Source organism: Eretmochelys imbricata, chromosome 19 (assembly GCF_965152235.1).
Source record: "Eretmochelys imbricata isolate rEreImb1 chromosome 19, rEreImb1.hap1, whole genome shotgun sequence".
Taxonomy (NCBI): domain Eukaryota; kingdom Metazoa; phylum Chordata; order Testudines; family Cheloniidae; genus Eretmochelys; species Eretmochelys imbricata.
The window spans coordinates 15,883,803-15,902,011 of record NC_135590.1 but is presented as its reverse complement, the minus strand read 5'-3'; the positions used below and the strand labels follow the sequence as shown (position 1 = coordinate 15,902,011).

The 18,209-nt window shown below is 45.5% G+C and overlaps 1 protein-coding gene across 1 annotated transcript; it reads left to right on the top strand.

Moving 5' to 3' along the window:
- Positions 1-188: 188 nt before the first annotated feature.
- On the top strand, positions 189-15,675 carry SNRNP40 (small nuclear ribonucleoprotein U5 subunit 40). The gene is made up of 10 exons (XM_077837744.1): positions 189-402; positions 1,184-1,313; positions 3,800-3,893; positions 4,813-4,978; positions 6,024-6,146; positions 7,341-7,461; positions 9,219-9,301; positions 9,737-9,798; positions 13,234-13,337; positions 15,014-15,675. Exons 1-10 carry the CDS (start codon positions 262-264, stop codon positions 15,061-15,063), a joined length of 1,074 nt encoding a protein of 357 aa, XP_077693870.1. The 5' UTR covers positions 189-261; the 3' UTR covers positions 15,064-15,675.
- Positions 15,676-18,209: the final 2,534 nt, after the last annotated feature.

Below are 18,209 nucleotides of genomic sequence, written 5' to 3'. Positions count from 1 at the left end.
CTCACACAGCTAATGGGCGCGCTCGATGCTAGAACGCCCTCAGCTAGCCCGCCGATAAGTACGGCCAGCTCTACCCAATCAGCGCACTGAAAAGAAGGTGGTGGTGTGGTCGGTGCTCGCAACCAATCAGAGCGGGGAAACTGGACCGTTCTGTCCAATGATTGGAGGACGGGGGCGGGGCTTGGATGCTCCGGCGTAAAGCCTCTGAGGCCTAGCGCGGGGCCGAGACCCGAGGCCGAGTGGCGGCGACAGGGAGCGGCGATGATCGAGCAGCAGAAGCGCAAGGGGCCGGGCCCGGAGCTGGCATTGGTGGCGGCAGCGGCCAAGCGGCCCCGGCATGAGCTGCTGCTGGGGCCCGGCCCGGGCGGGGGGCAGCCGCCTCCGGGGGCCCTGCTGCAGGCGGTGAGTCCCGGCCCCAGGCCTCCGCCCCACGGTCCCTGCTCCCCCCGCCGCCCCGGCTTCCTCGGGGGCTCTCGCTGTGTCCCCCGCCAGCAGCACGTGCTCTCCCCTCGGCGGGGGAGGCAGTCCCCCCCCGCCGGGGTCACTCAGGGCCAAGCCTGGCCCCAGGGTTCCCAATGCCGGGATGGGCCGCTCCGTGCCCCCGCCGCCTTGTCAGTGCCCCCCGGGCGGAGCTGCGGCCAGCTCAGGCGAGCCTGGCTTGGCGAGCCTTCCCCCGGCTACATTGACACAAGGGCTTCCAGCTGCTGCTTGCCGATGGCAGAGGCGGCCCCAGCTACTTCCCTGTCTCCCTCTGTGCCTTCCCGTGCACCCCGAGCCAGAGGGGTGGCAGACTTGAACCCCTCCCAAGAGAGCCCTTGGGGCAGGGGAGCAGTTACCCAGCCCCATTCTCTGGACTCCTGTTATAACGTGGTTTAGATTCTTTGTGTAGTTCCTCTGGTTGTAATATCTATACTGACACCAACTTGCGATGTGACTTTAGACAAGTTATTTCACCTCCTCGTGCCTCAGTTTCCACATCTGTAAAATGGGGACACATCTGGAGTTGTGAGGTTTGATAAGTGCTTTGAGATTCTGTGGTAAATGGGGACAGAGAAGTGGAAATGTTAGCTTTGTAAACCCAATAAGGGAGTTACGATTTTTTTTTCTGCCTTCCTTTCCCACACTGCAAACATTCTGGTTCATATGTTTCATTATCGCTCTCTGCATTTTCTCTATATTTTAGGGCCCTCCACGATGTTCCTCCCTCCAGGCACCCATAATGCTGCTCTCAGGACATGAAGGAGAAGTTTACTGTTGCAAGTTTCACCCTAATGGAGCCACTTTAGCATCTGCAGGATTTGACAGACTGATCTGTGAGTTTGTAATGATCGGTAGTTCGTGATATGAGCTATTTTTCTGACAAAATCCAGTGCTGCTGTAAACTGCTTTTTATACATTCAAATGGCTATGGAGTGAGCTGTTGTGAGCACAGAATGCTGATAGCTTGGCATTGACCTGCTATGTCAGAGGTGGGCAAACTTCGGCCCGTGGGCCATATCTGGCCTGCGGGACTGTCCTACCTGGCCCCTGAGCTCCTGGCCTGGGAGACTGTCTCCCCTCTCCTGCAGCCACGTCGCCGTGCAGCGCAATGCTATGCCAGCCACCGGTGCTCCAGGCAATGTGGTCAGGGGGTGGGTTGGGTAGAGGACAGGGGAGTCTGGGGGCTGGTCAGGGACGTGGATAGGGATCGGGACGTTCAGAGCGTGGGGAACAGGGGTTGAATGGGGGCAAGGGTCCGGGGGGGGGCAGTCAGGAAGGAGGGGGGGTTGGATTTAGGGGTGGGGGGTCCAGGGGTGGTCAGGGGACTGAGAGCCTGGGGGTGGATGGTGCAGAGGTCCCTGGGGGTCTGTCATGGAACAGGGGGGATTGGATGGGGCAGGAGTCCTGGGGAGGGGGGGTGTCAGGGGCCAAGAAGCAGGGGAGTCGGATAGGGGGCGGGGGCCGGGCCATGCCTGGCTGTTTGGGGAGGCACAGCCTCCCCTAACTGGCCCTCCGTACAATTTCAGAAACCCAATGTGGCCCTCAAGCCAAAAAGTTTGCCCGCCCCTGTGCTATGTACTTCTAGGAGTATTTCAAAGTGTTGGTGACCTAAAATTATCTGGGACCCAGCCCGTCTCTCACCTTGCACTCCACCACATCAGTTAGTATTGGAGGGATTGTTCTTGCTCTCATTTTCTGAAGGGGAACTTAGCAACATTAACAACAGAATTATTATTGGTGGGGCGGTGTTTGAACTCAGTCTCTTTGTCAGTCTCCCAGAGCCCACACTGAGCATCTTTCAGTCAGGAGGACTCGCACATTTATTAGATTTAGAACTTGTCTACATTGGAAAATTGCACAAATTAAATTTAAATCTGTTTTTTAAATGGATATACTTAGACTGGTGCAAAGCCAGTGTAGATACTCTTATTTTGGTTTAAAAGTGGTTCCTTTCAATTTAACTTAATCCTGTTCTTAGTTGAATTAAACTAAACCAGAAGAAGCCATTCTTATACTGAAGTGTGTTTACGGAGGAATTTGCATGAGTTTAACTATATCAGTTTAAATTAGTGGTTCTCAAACTTTTGTATTGGGGATCTCTTTCACCCAGCAAGCCTCTGAGTGCCACCCCCCACCTTATAAATTAACATTTTAAAAAATATTTAACACTATTATAAATGCTGGCGGTGAAGCAGGGTTTGGGGGTGGAGGCTGACAGCTTGCGACCCCCAGTTTGAGAACCCCTAGTTTAAATTCACACTTAGGGTTATACCAATGCAACTTTCCCAAGGAAGGCTGTGACTTTATAGGATTATGCCCAACGCTAACTCTTGTGAGTAGCAGCATAGTACTGTTATGGTTTTGGTTTTTTTGTTACTGTTGTTTTCAACATGCAGTTAAATCCATATTCATACAAACAGGAATATAAACTGATGGGAAATCCTTCTGTATAAGGAAAGATTGATCTGGGGCTCCTTTCACATCCCCTCATATTTGTCACCTCTCTACATTAAGAAGCATACAGCATGAAATGTATAGGAAAGTTGAAACAGATGCTTCTATTTACACTTATAGTACAGGAGGCAACATGACACTCAAAAGTGAGGAAAGGAAATACTTTTTGCCACAATGGATAATTAACCTGTGGAACTCACTGCAACAACATGCCATTGAGCCTAGTAGGATTCTAAAAAAAGATTAGATATGTATATGGAAGTCATCCATGTTTACATTAGATAGAATACATATTTATAAGGGAAATAAACCTTCCTGCTTCTGGGCATGAGGCAGCCACTCATTGATGGGGAAAATTTTCTCGAATCCACTATGGGCAAACTGTTCCTTAATTGTCCACTACAGAGTTTTTTCCACCTTCCTCTGAAGAATCTGAAACTATCCTTGGTCGTTATCACAATTTCCATGTTCCTGACTACCACTTACAGGTGGCCAAAAAAGCAAATTTTACCATACAGCTAATAAAATGGTGTATGTTTATTGATGTCCACAATAGAAAAATATTAGTGCTTGGAACGGCAGTGGAGGTATTTACAAAAACATGCTTCCCTTATCCAGCTTGGTTTAAGAACACACACAAACCAATATTTAAGGTATATTTTAAATTTCAGCCATCTCTCTCACATGGAACTTACACTGACCATTTAAAGGCTTCCTATTCCGGGTAGTAAATACTGGGGTTTGGAGATGGTGCTGAATACAAGAGGCACTTTATTTTAGTGAGCTCAGGAAGTGTCACTATAGATATTTGGACAAATTGGTATTAAAACATAGTTTTGGGTTTGTTTGGTTTATTTTTTTACAGTGCTGTGGCATGTGTATGGGGATTGTGATAATTTTGCTACCCTGAAGGGACACAGTGGAGCAGTTATGGAGTTGCACTATAACACTGATGGCAGGTAAATATCAGATGAAACCGACTTGACCTATAATTAGCCTGCCTTGCTGCTGTTTCTGCATGAAGGCTCCAAAATGTTTTGGGAGATAGTTTGCATGAAAGAAGCTGCTAAATGAAGGTGGTGGTGTTGAGGTCTTGGGTAGAGATAGTAAAAGATCTTGGGTAAAAGATACTTGTAGTTGGCAAGGGGGATACTTGCTGGTGAATGTAAGCTACTCTCCAGCTCCTCTTCATTGCTTTTGCTCTCAGCTGGTGGCTCTGACGAGGAGACGCAATGGTGTTACTTAAATGGTTGCACCTCCCAGAAATATCTCAACATATTACATCTGTTCTAGAGTGCAGGAGCAAAGAGTAAAGTCAGTGTGACAAGTTCCAAGGCCCATGGATGGGGAGCAGAAGATCTAAAGCCTAGACATTCTGTCCCAACCCTAGCAAGCGAATCTGTGAGAAAGTGAACAGGGGGACTTTCAGTGTGAAAGAGAGAATGGAGCAGAGATTTGGGATAAGGAAAGAAAGATGGGGAAGGAAAAGTTGACTGGTAGAGACAGCTTCTGACATTATCCAACAGTATCTGAGGTTTTTACAAAAGATATCCCTCCCACTTCACCATCATCCCAAGTGATGTCAAGGAGGTGAAATCTGGCAGGAAGCCAGCAGACACCCCTCCAGTAATTGGATTGAGGGGAACATAGAAAATGGGCTTTTCACCATCATGCTACCCCTTGGTCCTGCCACACAACCTGGAGTCATCTTTTGATATCAGCCTCTGAGTATTGGGTTTAGTCTTCTAGCTATCATCTACTTAATTTTGTAACCTCTAGTCTTGGATGTGCTTGTAGAGTAACAAAAGGGGTTGGGGGCAGATATTTTATCACCCTTCAGGATTCCATAGCTATGTTGTCTTTTCCCCCCCATGCTAGCATGCTCTTCTCAGCATCCACAGATAAAACAGTAGCTGTGTGGGATAGTGAGACTGGAGAAAGAGTGAAAAGGCTGAAGGGGCACACATCATTTGTTAACTCCTGTTATCCAGCGAGGCGGGGACCCCAGCTCGTCTGTACAGGCAGCGATGATGGAACAGTAAAGGTCAGTACTTCTGCAGGGGCTGACTTTTGCAGTGATGGAGACTATACGAACACTAGATGACCCATCTGAATAAAGGACATTCAACTTTGGTGACTTTGCAAAAATAACTAATTGAATAAACCACTTGAGTAAAACTTTGTTCATCTGAGACCGCTTCACCCAGAATTGCCTCTGAACCAAATTCCAGCCTGAGTCACTTGCCCATTAACTTCCTTAGTTATCCTCATATATGCTGGCCCTGAAATGTTTTGGATGAACAAGACTAGATTGTTAAAACTAAAATCAAAATCCTAGAAAAGAACATGAGACTAAACCCGGAAAATGGCTGGCTCCTTTTGTGAATCGAGATGGATTTTTAAATGAGATTTTTCCTGGATCAGAGCTGTCCAGTTCTGTGTGTCCAGTTCTGTCCTTAATTATGCTCCTGTAAGTTCACCGGCTAACAACTTAACATTTAAAAGATCAATACTGTTCTCCTTCCCCCTGCCCCAAACCCCATCACCACCGTTTGGGCAGGCATTACCAAGGCACCACAGAAGTGTCCATATTGGAGCAGTCTAACCTACATTATTAGATCCTCTTTGGGGAATGGAGTTATATTTATACAGCATCATAAAAATATAGGGCTGGGCGGGCCGTCAATAGGTCATTTAGTCCATCCCTCCACCCCTACACTGAGGTAGAGATAAGTGGACCATCCCTGACAGGTATTTGTCTCAACTGTTCTTAAAAACTTCCAATGATGGGGATTCCAGAACCTCCCTAGGTAACGTGTTCCAGTTTTTCCTACTAACTACCCTTAGTTTTAAGTTTAGAAAAAATGCAGTCTGATTTTTCCATCTCTCCCCGCCACTTGAAAACAAACGTGTGTGTCAGGACAACAGGTTTCATCTGTCCTGTAGAGATCCTCCACATGTTCTTCCCCCAAATTCAGCTCTTAAGCACTTTGACAATGTGGGGAGTACTGATGTGACTACTTAGTTGTACTGTGAAATGTATGGTGTGCGTATAACTTTAAAAACTTTTGCTTCCCGTGTCCTTTCAGCTGTGGGATATTCGTAAAAAAGCTGCTGTCCAGACATTTCAGAACACTTACCAGGTATTAGCTGTGACCTTCAATGATACCAGTGATCAGATTATATCAGGAGGCATAGACAATGATATCAAGGTATGTTGACTGTTTTAATGCACTTTCCTATTGTAACTATCCCAAACAGACTCCCCAAACCTTTAACATTATCCCAGATGTTGTGGGTAATTGCATGATATGGTAGTGGGCTAGTCTTGATGGTTATATTATTCTTGTGGAAGTCTGACACTTGATACATTTTTCCTAAAGAGCCAGACTGATTTGACCATGTTGAGCAGCTTCTGTGATAAACTTAGCCTCTGCAAACCCAGCTCCAGTTTCCTACCAAGAGGTGATTCCATTAGGTAAGATAGGGCCAGGCTGGTACGAAGATATTTGCTAAGATTACATTTAGTTTAAATGAAACACTGCTCAGCTATTTTTGAGTGATGTGGTCTGCAGAACTGTTCTTACATGACTGTATAGTACAGCTGGTGATGGTTCCTCCTCCGAGCATCCAGTCTCCATCTTATCTAGGGCCTGGGCAAGCCAGTGCTAGGCCTGGGGAGTGCTGAGGTGATGAAGGGGCTGTCACGGAGATGAAGCACTAGAGCAGTGTCATTTCTGGCTGACCATTTGAAACTTAAGATTCCACAATCTTTTTTTTTTTTTTTTTTTTCAACAAGAACAGAGCACAACCTCTGGGTCCTGGCCGTCATGCCCTCTCTCTGTCAGACAGTTTGTAGCTCCAAAGTGCTGGTAGGGTTATCACTGACCATGTGGTGATTGCATCATTCACTTTGTTGCCAACATCCAACTCCTTACTGCATAAAGCAGGGGTACCTTGGGTAGGAAGTATATGAAGCCATATATCCCATGCTTGAGACAGATGTGCAGGCTTAATTCTTCTAATTTACCAGTTCCAATCCAGGCCAGCAGTGAGTGAGAGTTGTTCCCAGCTCATGACTGTTCTGTTCAGTGGCCTGTGTGAAAAGAGTTGAGGACTGAGGTCCCAGTCAGTTTCTTTGGGTAGGCATGTGCATCACAATTTGCTCTAATTAGTTTCTGGTGAGAATACCAACAAGGGGTCTTTGCGGCTGTCTCTCTAGATCAGGTTTGAGACAAATGGTGAGGAGAACTTTGCACTGTTGCTGCCTATGATGTACCAGTTCTGTGGGTTCAGCCTCCAGAGCAGTCAGGCCAGCTTCTTCCACTCTTACCAATTACATTGACAGGCGCTTCCTTACATGGAGAACCAAACCACAATACCATGCATGTGCGCTTTTCTTAAAGGTATGGGACCTTCGCCAGAACAAACTAACGTACACAATGAGAGGGCATGCTGACTCAGTGACAGGCCTCAGTTTGAGTTCAGAAGGCTCTTACTTGCTTTCCAACGCAATGGACAACACAGGTAATTGCCACAGCTTGCCATCGTAGGAATCAGAGTTTTTCATGCCAGTTAGAGCTACAGCTGGTTAAGGAGTGGGATTGCCTAGCATTGTGAGAGAAATAACTCAATGTAATTGGATGCCAAAGGAACAAAGGAAGATCTAGGCTGAATTTGTCTGATAGACTGATGATAGTGTGTATGTAAGGGGTAATTCCAGTTATAGTGACTCTACTTACAATGATGCTTTTTCATGAAAAGGGTGACTGCACGGGGAGGGCTCGTCATCTCGTCAAAGTGAGATGAAGGAGACCCCAACGCAGTTTACTTAGGAGTGGAAAGCACTGCGGACATTCAGGGAGCATCAACCCCACCTTGTCAGGACCTAAGTTAGCTGACCCAGATCTATCCTGCTGTCTCTGATTCCATAATATTCAGCATTGCAAGAGGCAGATCGTTCAGCTGACACCCCAAGCACAATGAATTGGAATGAGTGTTTTGGGGTTTACTGAACTAAAACAGCCTCCAGTTTAGAGAACCTGGTAATGTCTTGGGACAATGTACTGAAGGAAGGATGGAATTTCAGCCTTTGTTCTGAATTTCATGTTTCTTGTGGATTTAGCCTAGGAGCTGAGATGGTTTGAACATACTTGTAATAGCTTAAATATACTACCAGAAATAAAAGCTATTTAAAACAAAAAAGGATTACAAATAATACTCATTTGTGGAGATGACTGCTCACGTAGTCACTTTGTTTGGTACGATAACTAATGGTCTTTAGCTAGTTGCTGACAGATGTCCAAAGCCAACTGCGAAGAGTTACAAAGGGATCTTACAAAACTGGGTGGCTGGACAACAAAATGGCAGATGAAATTCAGTGTTGATAAATTCAAAGTAATTCATACTGGAGAAAACAATCATATAAAATGATGGAGTCTAAATTATCTGTTACCATTCAAGAAAGAGATCTTGGAGTCATTGTGTCTCTGAAAACATCCACTCAATGTGCAGCGGCAGTCAAAAAAGCGAACAGAATGTTGGGAATCGTTAGGAAAGGGATAGATAATAAAATAGCAAATATATTGCCTCTATATAAATCCATGGTACGCCCACATCTTGAATATTGCTTGCGGATTTGGTCGTTCCATGTTAAGAAAAATATACTGGAGTTGGAAAAGGTCCAGAAAAAGGAAACAAAAATGATTAGGGATATCTAACAGCTTCCATCTGAGGAGCAATTAAAAAGACTGGAACAGCTCAGCTTGGAAAAGAGACGACTGAGGGGGGGATGACGGGGATCTATACAATCGTGACTGGTGTGGAGAATGTGAATCGGAAGGTGGTGTTTACTCCTCCTCATAACACAAGAACGAGGGGTCACCCAATTAAATGAATAGGCAGCAATTTTAAAACAAACAAAAGGCAGTCTTTCTTCACCCAAGGCACGGTCAGCCTGTGAACTCTTTGCCAGAGGATGTTGGAAGGCCAAGACTATAACAGGGTTCAAAAAAGAACTAGATAAGTTTATGGAGGATAGGTCCATCCAGGTTATTAGCCATGATGGGCATGGATGCAAAACCGTGCCCTGAAGTGTCCCTAGCCCCTGGTGCTAGAAGCTGGGTATGGGCGACAGGGGATGGATCACTCTATGATTACCTGTTCTGTTCATTCCCTCTGAGACACCTGGCATTGGCTGCTGTTGGAAGACAGGATACTGGGTAGATGGACCTTTGGTCTGACCCAGTATGGCTGTTCTTATATTCTTATGTGCTCCATTATAGTTCGTATCTGGGATGTGCGACCATTTGCCCCTAAAGAGAGATGTGTGAAGATATTCCAGGGGAATGTGCATAATTTTGAGAAGGTGAGTGTTCTGCTAACCGAAACGCTGCTCATTAATGAAACGCTGCAGCTCTTTAAAAAACAATTTACAGACAAATTACTAAACTCAAGAATATAAACTAGAAAGGATTTAATGAGGACTAGAGGCAAGGTTAATGTGTAAAGGGGGATTCCAATTAAAGCTGTAGTAACAGGCTTTCTTTGTTCAATTCAGCTATAATTAGCTGTAAATTAAATATTTTCTACATTTAGTATCTACTTTGTGTAAAATAACAAGGCACTGGATGTTTCCAGCATTAAAATACAGTCTCTTAACTACAGGCTTATCTTCCAAAAGGAGATCATTAAAGTGTTCTTTGTGATATTTAAAATCCCATGGTGACTTTATTTTAAGCAAAAGGGGAACCAAAAACTTCTCATCGAAATGGACCTGTGTGCATTTCTCTTTGTTTCGCAGAATCTTCTGAGATGCTCATGGTCACCAGATGGGAGTAAAATAGCCGGCGGATCAGCAGACAGGTAAAACTTAATCATTGTGCTTCTCTCTGGCACTTTCCATCCCAAAGCACTTTACAGTCACTAGCTGGGCCTCCTCCTAACCCTGTGAGTTAGATTCAGTTAGACTCATTTTCCAAATGGCACATACAAGAGATGAGCCCAGGGGCATAGCTGAGACACAAGCTGCAGTCTTAGAACAATATGCTGCACAATAATGTAACAATGTGAATGTAGTTGTTAAAAGAATATCCATGATGTATTTGTTACATAACATGCAGTTATACTTTGAGGATAACAAGACCTTCAGCACTAACAGAATGGGGTTTGCAAAGGACTTACAAACATGGTTCGTTCTTGATCAAATTACAGAGCAGCTGAGAGACGGAAGAAGCATCACACAAAGGCTACTCAAAGTGCTGCTACGTGAAATGCTAATGCTGTTATTGCTTAGACAATAGAACAGCTGCTATTTATTAACACAGCTAGAGCTACGTCTGGTCCTTGACTGGACAGCGCAGCATGGTGACTCAGGGTTAAAACTACAAGGTGTTAGATTAGGTGCTGGGTGCAGTCCCACAACCTGAAATGAACTTTGTGTGTAATGCATAACCAAGTGCATGTGGTTGTCTCATGGTGGGACAGATAGGGATGCTATATTCTGGGCCTGTCCGGAATACTGTTCCACTAATAATACAGCTGCAAAATCTTTTTTTTTTTTTTTTTTAAAGTCCTGGTAGGAAACTAAAGTGAAAATAAGTATTCTGCCTCTTTGAGGTGTAAAAGTTGGCTGCCAAGTAATGATTGGCTTCCTGCTACATTACATGGACCCTCAAGATGACTAAATTTAGCTGACTAACCAATTTATTTGAGCATGAGCTTTCGTGAGCTCATGCTCAAATAAATTGGTTAGTCTCTAAGGTGCCACAAGGACTCCTTTTCTTTTTGCGAATACAGACTAACACGGCTGTTACTCTGAAACCTAAATTTAGCTGGAGATCCTTAAGCATGTAAAATGACTATTTGCTGAGCCTTCAAGAGTTTGTTATGGCTAAAAGAAGCAAATGACAGTGCCTTGCCTCTCCCACAGCATTAATGAAAATAGATAACAGGGAGAATGTTGGAGCAAAGATTTGTCACAGCTCTCACCTACTAAGTTGAAATAGCTATACTCTAGTTTAAATAGATGCAGCATTAAATAAGGGTTCATAACTTACCCATGCTTGTAGGTAGCATATTTTTCTCTTTAAAGAGGTTTAATGAAGCAGGTAAAGTGTGGTTCCAGTCTGGAAAGTGACTATGGCTTGCTCAGCAGATCTGCTCTATGTGCATATCCAGAGTAGGACCTACCTACCTGACCAAAAATAAGTTAACCCTCTGGAGCAACACACGTCTGGGAGAGGGAGCTGGATTCTGTGTCAACTAAGAGTTGTTTAAAGTTCTAATTACAAGGCCCAATTCTGCCCCATCACTGCTGTGAAACCATATAGAAGGCAATAAGATCGAACAGCTGTAACTAAGGATTTACTGCATCTTGATTACTGGTAATACACAAGGCAGAAATAGTGGGCTGGCGCAGGCTTGGCACTCAGATCTCGGGCTGAGTTTGCAGGGCTGGCAGAAGAGACTTTTAAACAGAGCACATCTGATTTGGAGAGAGAGAACTATGGGGTCCCTTTTGCAGAGAGACCTATTTCAGAGTAATACAACACTGTAGGTTGCCTTTATGCAGTTTTTCTTGTCTGGTCGTCCTCTGTGCCCTCATTCTTTGCAATGTCCCTTTTAGTAGTGATGCGGAGCAGTTGAGCCAACCTTCTCATTCAGCCTAGCCAATTACTGCAACATCAAAACTTATTCCCCAGCTAGCAGAATTAGTTTGAGAGGCTGGTGATGTCCACCAAGAGCGCTTCTTTCTGTTAGCATTTCCATGCCAAAGCAAAAGAGAGAGCAGTCTAAATGTAGTCCATAACTGGCAGCTTTCCTGAGCTCATTTCAATGAATTCTCTCAGATCTGAACCCTCTAATGAGTGGCCTTTCACATGATAAAACAGTTCTGGTGTATTTGAAAGGAAGTCATTCAGGTGGGACACACAGTGGTTTTGCCTGGTTTATGATACTTTGCTCAGAGCTCTTTCTCATTCTGATTGACAACAAACCCCTAAAAATCTCACTCTAGCTAGGGCCAAGTCTTCCAGTGAAATTGGGCATTAGTTGAACAGTTACTTTCTCAGCCAGACTGGCAGCAAATGACACGTAAATGAACCATATTTACAATATGTTTCAGGCATTGGTCAGCTTGCATTCTTGGTGTAGCATGATTTGCAGTGGGCTTTTTTCCTCAAAAGAAGTTTTCTTTGTAAACATAATCTGCTTAAAAGCTGAACTACTCATACTGCCAGCAGTTAATTTCTGACCCATCACATGGAAATATTCTAGTGTCTCCTTCACAATGTCCTTCAGCCAAGGCGACAGAGCTGGACAGGACCCAGATATGGTGCAAACAGGGATAGAGAGTAGGAAGAGATTCACAAAAGGGCTTTACAAAATCTGATCAATCCCCTCATAAACTAGGTCACTGGGAAGTGACTCCTGACTTTGTAACCGATTAGGAGATAGAAATCCACCTATAAACGTTATTAGCTGTGAGGAATTAAACGGTATCGAGAGTTGGTTTTGTGCAAAATAATCAGCCATTCCTTGGTGGAACAACCTGTCTTTCTATAGCAGTGCTCATCCCAAGGCACGCTGACACACTGACTGATAGCAACTGCTGCAGGGTGCTGCTGGGCTGGCAGCTGTCTAGCAGCAAACAGCTGTGCTACACAGTAGTTTGTCACAAGCTGTGGAAAATGCTGATCTCCAGCTGAAATTTTCAGGATGAATTTGTAAGGAGGCGGAATGGTAGCCGGGTACTTCCCCAGAACACTGGGATGAGCATCCTGCTCTTCCGAAGAGTTACATAACCGCCAGAAGTCAGGATCTCAGACCTGGTCTCATCCAAAGCCTACACATCAGGCTCTCGGTGCCCTGTACTAGCATGCTGGGGCAGTGACGCTCAGATAAAGCCCCCACTGACACCCCTCCCGTCCCAGATGCCACTTCATCCAAAATTATTGATGGGTGCAGAGTGGCTCTGTGGCATGTAATTCCAGCCATCTGCCTCCTTGTGTGAAACGCCTTGCTAGGGCTCCCTGGTATAGGCCGAGAAGCTTGCTCCCTGCCCAGGCTGCTCTCGCTGTCTAACCCTTTCTTTTGTCTGTGCCTGGTAATGACAAATTTTCATCTCAGGAGTAGTCTCTTGGCATGTTAAAGTTGGAAGACAATTGTAACTATTAAAGTGTAGCTGGGGAAATGTAAGTTACCAGGAAACCTAGACGAATTGGGGGCTGGAAGTTTTCTTTTCTTTTTGAAGTCCTGCCATCAGGAAGCTTTCACCCTCATAACGACTGTGTCTTGCAGGTTTGTTTATGTGTGGGATACAACCTCCAGGAGAATTCTCTACAAGCTGCCAGGCCATGCCGGCTCAGTAAACGAGGTGGCTTTCCATCCAGAGGAACCAATTAGTAAGTCTTGTTGATTTGTCAAAAAGCTCTAGTCTTCTGGGGAAATGAGACTGAGTGCTGTTGAAATATTTCTAAGCCTGTATGCGAAGTGCAGGACTCCCTCAGATCCCAAGAGAGGGGCACTGTGCTGCAGGGTTTCTGCAAGCAGCAATGCTGTCACCAGCAAACAGCATCATAAAACCTTCTGTATGTTCCTTCACCTCACTGGGCTGAGCTCCCCTCATAGTGTTCTCAGACATAAAGGGGAAGCGCTGGAAATTAACACACATGCAAATTCAAATGCATGTGAAGTGGCCTTTTACCGTTGTTTCTTTAAATGGCCTGCTCTAGGCGGTATTGACAGACACCGTGGTACCCCGATTCGGTGGGGTGGAGGGGAAATCTAACTCAATCTGCTAGATGGCTTTGAAAACCGTCGTCATCACACGATGCCTTCTCTGTGCTTGTGCCACCACTGTGTTAGCTGAAGCCACTCTAACAACACCTGTTTACTGGCACAGTCGTCTTTGTAGTACAGACAGGCCCTCCGGGTTACATTGTTTCCATGGAAACAAAGACTCATAGTTATCATGGGCTGGGTCGCCCCATTGCATTGGCCAGGAAATCAACACTCCTCACCCCCTGTAAATGCATTTTTCCCAGGAATGAATATCTGCACAGAAGGTTGGGTGTGGGAATTCAGTGCCATGAATTATGGGTTTGTGCCTTGGTTATTCATTGTTCTGTCTCCAGGTCAGAGAAGGTGCTAAAAGCGCAGAGCGATCTTCCCCTCCACAGAGGGGGTTTGTTGTTTGCAATTGCATTCAGCTAAGTACCGCTTTGTGAATCAATCATTCGTCTGAAAAAATAAACAAGCGATCTGTCCCCTCCATGGGCAAGGGTTTATGAGAGTGACTCCTGTTAACATCAAAGGGAGTTAATCTTGTAAACCACTCCCTTCCTTCAAGACCCCCACGCCTCTGCATGCAGAGGGGCACAGACTTCCAAAGACTGAGATTATGGGCCTAAATCAGTAATCCTTAAATAAGAAAGTCTCCAATTGACTTGCATGGGAGCCTGCTCTGGGTAATGGGTACAGCAGGTCTAGAGAGACTGTCACTGCACTTGAGATCTGTGTCATGAAACCACTGAACAATTATGTCTGAATTAAAGAGGTTCAGTGCTTTGTTATGTTGGGATGACAGCTGAATTTTTTGTTTCATAACTATTGTGGTAAACAAGAATAATGGCCCTTAAAGACTTTTGATAAAGAGATTGCTCCCTCTAGTGGCTAGCAACCAGAATTAGAGTACTTAAATTTCTGATATCTGAATATTTTTTTGGCAAAGAAAATAACATCTTTGACATTTTATTGCGGTTTTTCTTGAGGAGAACAGCAGTAACAGTGTAAACAGAGTGTGTACCTTAATATGAGGTATACCTGCAATTATAACTTGGGATAGAAAAATGTCAGTGTCAGGAACATGCAAAATGTGATTAGCTGTCAGGTAACTAATTCTGAAGCATGCTGGGGAGAAAACCATTTTAGTTCAAAAGTTACTTTATAGACACAAGATTGAGAACAGGTGAAATAAAAAAATCTTAAATCCAGATGGGTATTCACTCATCTGCAACTAAACTCTCCAATGGACTCTTAAAGTTTTTGATTTTGTCTCTCCCTCTCTCTCCTGACTCAGTACTCTCTGCATCTAGTGACAAAAGACTGTATATGGGAGAGATCCAGTGAAGATGAGAAGACTGCTTAATATTTGACCTTGACTCCTTTGGTTTACAGAAGTAGAATTGAATTGCTTCTAACCAATGCCAGCCCCTTCAGACACGTGTGGTAATAGAAAATATCAAGCCAGCTTCATTTGCAGAGCAATATTTATGTCTTAACCAACAAGGCTTCCAAGAAGCTTTAACTGGATGCGCCTCCCACAAAGAGAAGAGAGGAGAATTTTTGGTAGGAAATGCATTAGAGTCTAAAATGGTTGGAATTTTTAAGATGCTTCAGGTGTTCCCACTTTCAGCTGCTGAAGAGGTTATTGGCCATGACCAGAATCACTTACAATTTATTGTCAAATGTGTTAAAATGCATTAAGTGATTTGTATATTTCCTGTCCAGTTTCTCTTGGTTGTTTTTATACAGAAAAACTAAATAGACAACTTTTTATAAGAATTGTGCCTGGAATTTATTGCTCTGTTTTATTCTTCTATTGTACAGTATTAAATGGGGAATTTTGCTTTAATAGAGTCCAGGGAAAGAATCCACTTCATCTTCAGAGGAGCTGCTTTATTTTTTATTCAGAGCAATAAAAGTGACCATGCCGGAAATAATGATCCGGCAGCCTCTGGATCCTATTTTCTTCTTTTGTGTGAAAACCAGCCAAATGCTATAAATAAACTTTAAAGGGACGGGGGTTTCTAGGACAAAGTCAGAGTATTTAGTACTCAGCAGCCAAAGGAACCAGTACAGTCACTCTCCCCATTCCCCATAGACACAGTTTCTGCAGGAAGCATTCTTTTGGGGGCTGGAGCAGAATGAAAGGGGCTAGTAGCAGGGTTTCTGGCCGGTTAGCCAGTCTGTCTCTCAGCCTTGCCTTTGATGCTCCAGAAGTTAATTTCTTTCAGGATGATCAGAAATCCTTCCCAACTGACTACATCCCTGCTGCTGGGAGTTTGCATCTAGGCCAGTCCACTGCCAAAGGGCAGAAATAGAACTGCTTTGCCCATGGGATCATTCTAGATGAAGAGTTCAGGCTTTGTCCACAACCCTCCTTTATGCTTTAAAGAAGCTGTCAAATATCGGTCCCCTAACTAGAGTAAATGGGGTTGGACAGCGCAAGTAAACCCATGGAAGTCCCCCTAGCATGCCTCTTACTAGCCTTTATCAGATGGTGGTGGGGTTGCCCCTCGACAAGGGTGCAGTGGGCTCCGATGCCCAGACATGGGTGTTTGGGTGAGCATGGTTTCCTCTTACCACAGTTCCTCTCTCAAGTGAATAGAAATGTCTTTACAGAGCACCTGTCACCTGGGTGGCTCAGGCTGCTCAGAGACACTGTTTTGGCTAATAGCCTTTGATCTAAACCCGTCCTTTCCAAAAGTGCCTTCATCAGCTTTTCACCAAGCTGCTGGCTCAGTCAACTGTGCTCACTCTACCTGCCCCCTCCCCTGGGCTGCCTGCAAGGGGTTGGACAAGTAGGTACAGTATTGGTTTTATCCTCGCAGCAAGTTTTTTCAAGTCTGTAAATCAAAAGTTGCCTGACTGCACAGAATAAATTCACTGTGTGGTCTCTGTGCTCTGGGCTAAACATCTGACCTAGAGTTGTGTTCACAATGCCCTCAGATGAACATGCATGCTGCCAAAGCTTACAGGAACCCACATGTACAGATCTGTGCCCCCCATGCTCTCTTGCAATGATCCCTAGTCTCTTCCAGGCAGGGTCTTCTGTGGGTGCTCTTCCATGGCATACCCCTCCCCTGAGGCTCTGCACTGACCTCAGTACAGAGGGCCTGTAACCTACCCTGTGCTGCTGTTTCAGAAGAAGCCAGAGCTGGAGTGTACGCTGACTCATCCTCTGCTTGTGTGGGTGGGTTTTCTGGAGGGAAGCCTCTGCCAGAGCTTTGTCCAGTGGTGCATAAAGAAGCTGCTGGAAGGTGGGCCAGCTTGGGGCTGTAAAGGTTAGAATGGATCTGGACAGCACAGTCGAAGGGTGTTTCTCATGAGAGCAAGCGAGCTCTGAGAGCACGAGTGGCCCTGCGTAGCTCACTCTTCTGCACTGCACCCTGGCAGTCAAAGCCCCAGCAATTTGCTGTTCTCTTTCACCACGTACTCATAGGCTTTAAGGCTGGAAGGGACGGATGGAATGATCTAGTCTGACCTGCATAACCAGGCTAGAGTATACACCCAGCGATTTCTGCATCCAGCCCAGAATCTCTGGTTGAGCTACAGTGGATCTTTTAGAGCAGCCGTGGCCAATAGAAATTCGATGCTAGCCACACTTGTGGTTTTGAATTTTTCTCATTAGCCACATTATAAAAAAGCCACATGCATTAGCCACAATTCAGTAGCCTATTAGCCACATGTGGCTAGTGGCGAACGTATTGGACATCGCTGTTTTAGGGAGATGGCTGAGCTTGATGTAAAGATTGCAAGTGATGGAGAATCCACCACATCCTTAGCCATGGGATGCTAAGGAGTAGGAAAGCCATCGTTAATGCAGCTTGTGCTTTGGGAAGCAAAGGGAGGAAAAGACAAACTCCCCTTCCTGTGAGAGTGCTGTGTGCTGCAGCGTCTGCCTCTGCTGAGCATGTGGGGCCCTCTGATGGGGTGTACTCCCCACACTGGCTCTGCAAGTGCTGAATGAGGCCAAGTGGGCCCAATTGGCCAAGTAAGATGCCAATGGGGGAGCTTTAGGGTGTGTGGAGGGAGCAAACTAGAAGGAAGCTCACCTAGGAGGGCCTCCAGGCTTTAGAGAAGCCCCGCAACAACATGGGGATCAGCGGGGAGGAAGCCTGCAGCCCCTCTGCCTGAGGTAAGGGAGAAGCAGCATGGTAGGGAGGAGTCATGGGGTAAGAGCTGTAAGGTTGGGGTAGATGCAGACCTTAACTGTTCAGTACAGGGCCCTGGACTGGCCCCCAGAGTAGAGGATGGGCCTGAGTTCCTGGGCAGAGTGGTATTACTAAGGGCAGTGGATACGAAGCCTACTGGAGTCACTGCGGGAGGGACACAGTCAGGGCGGCAGGCGTGAGGGCTACCTGATGCTGCTTGTGGAGACAAATTCTGAACGGCCACCCCAGAAGGGGAAACCGCTGAGCAACCTGGCCAGAGAGCTGAGTGCGAAGAGGAGCGAGAGAGGAGCCACAGCCTGAGCATGGCAGAGTGCAGCC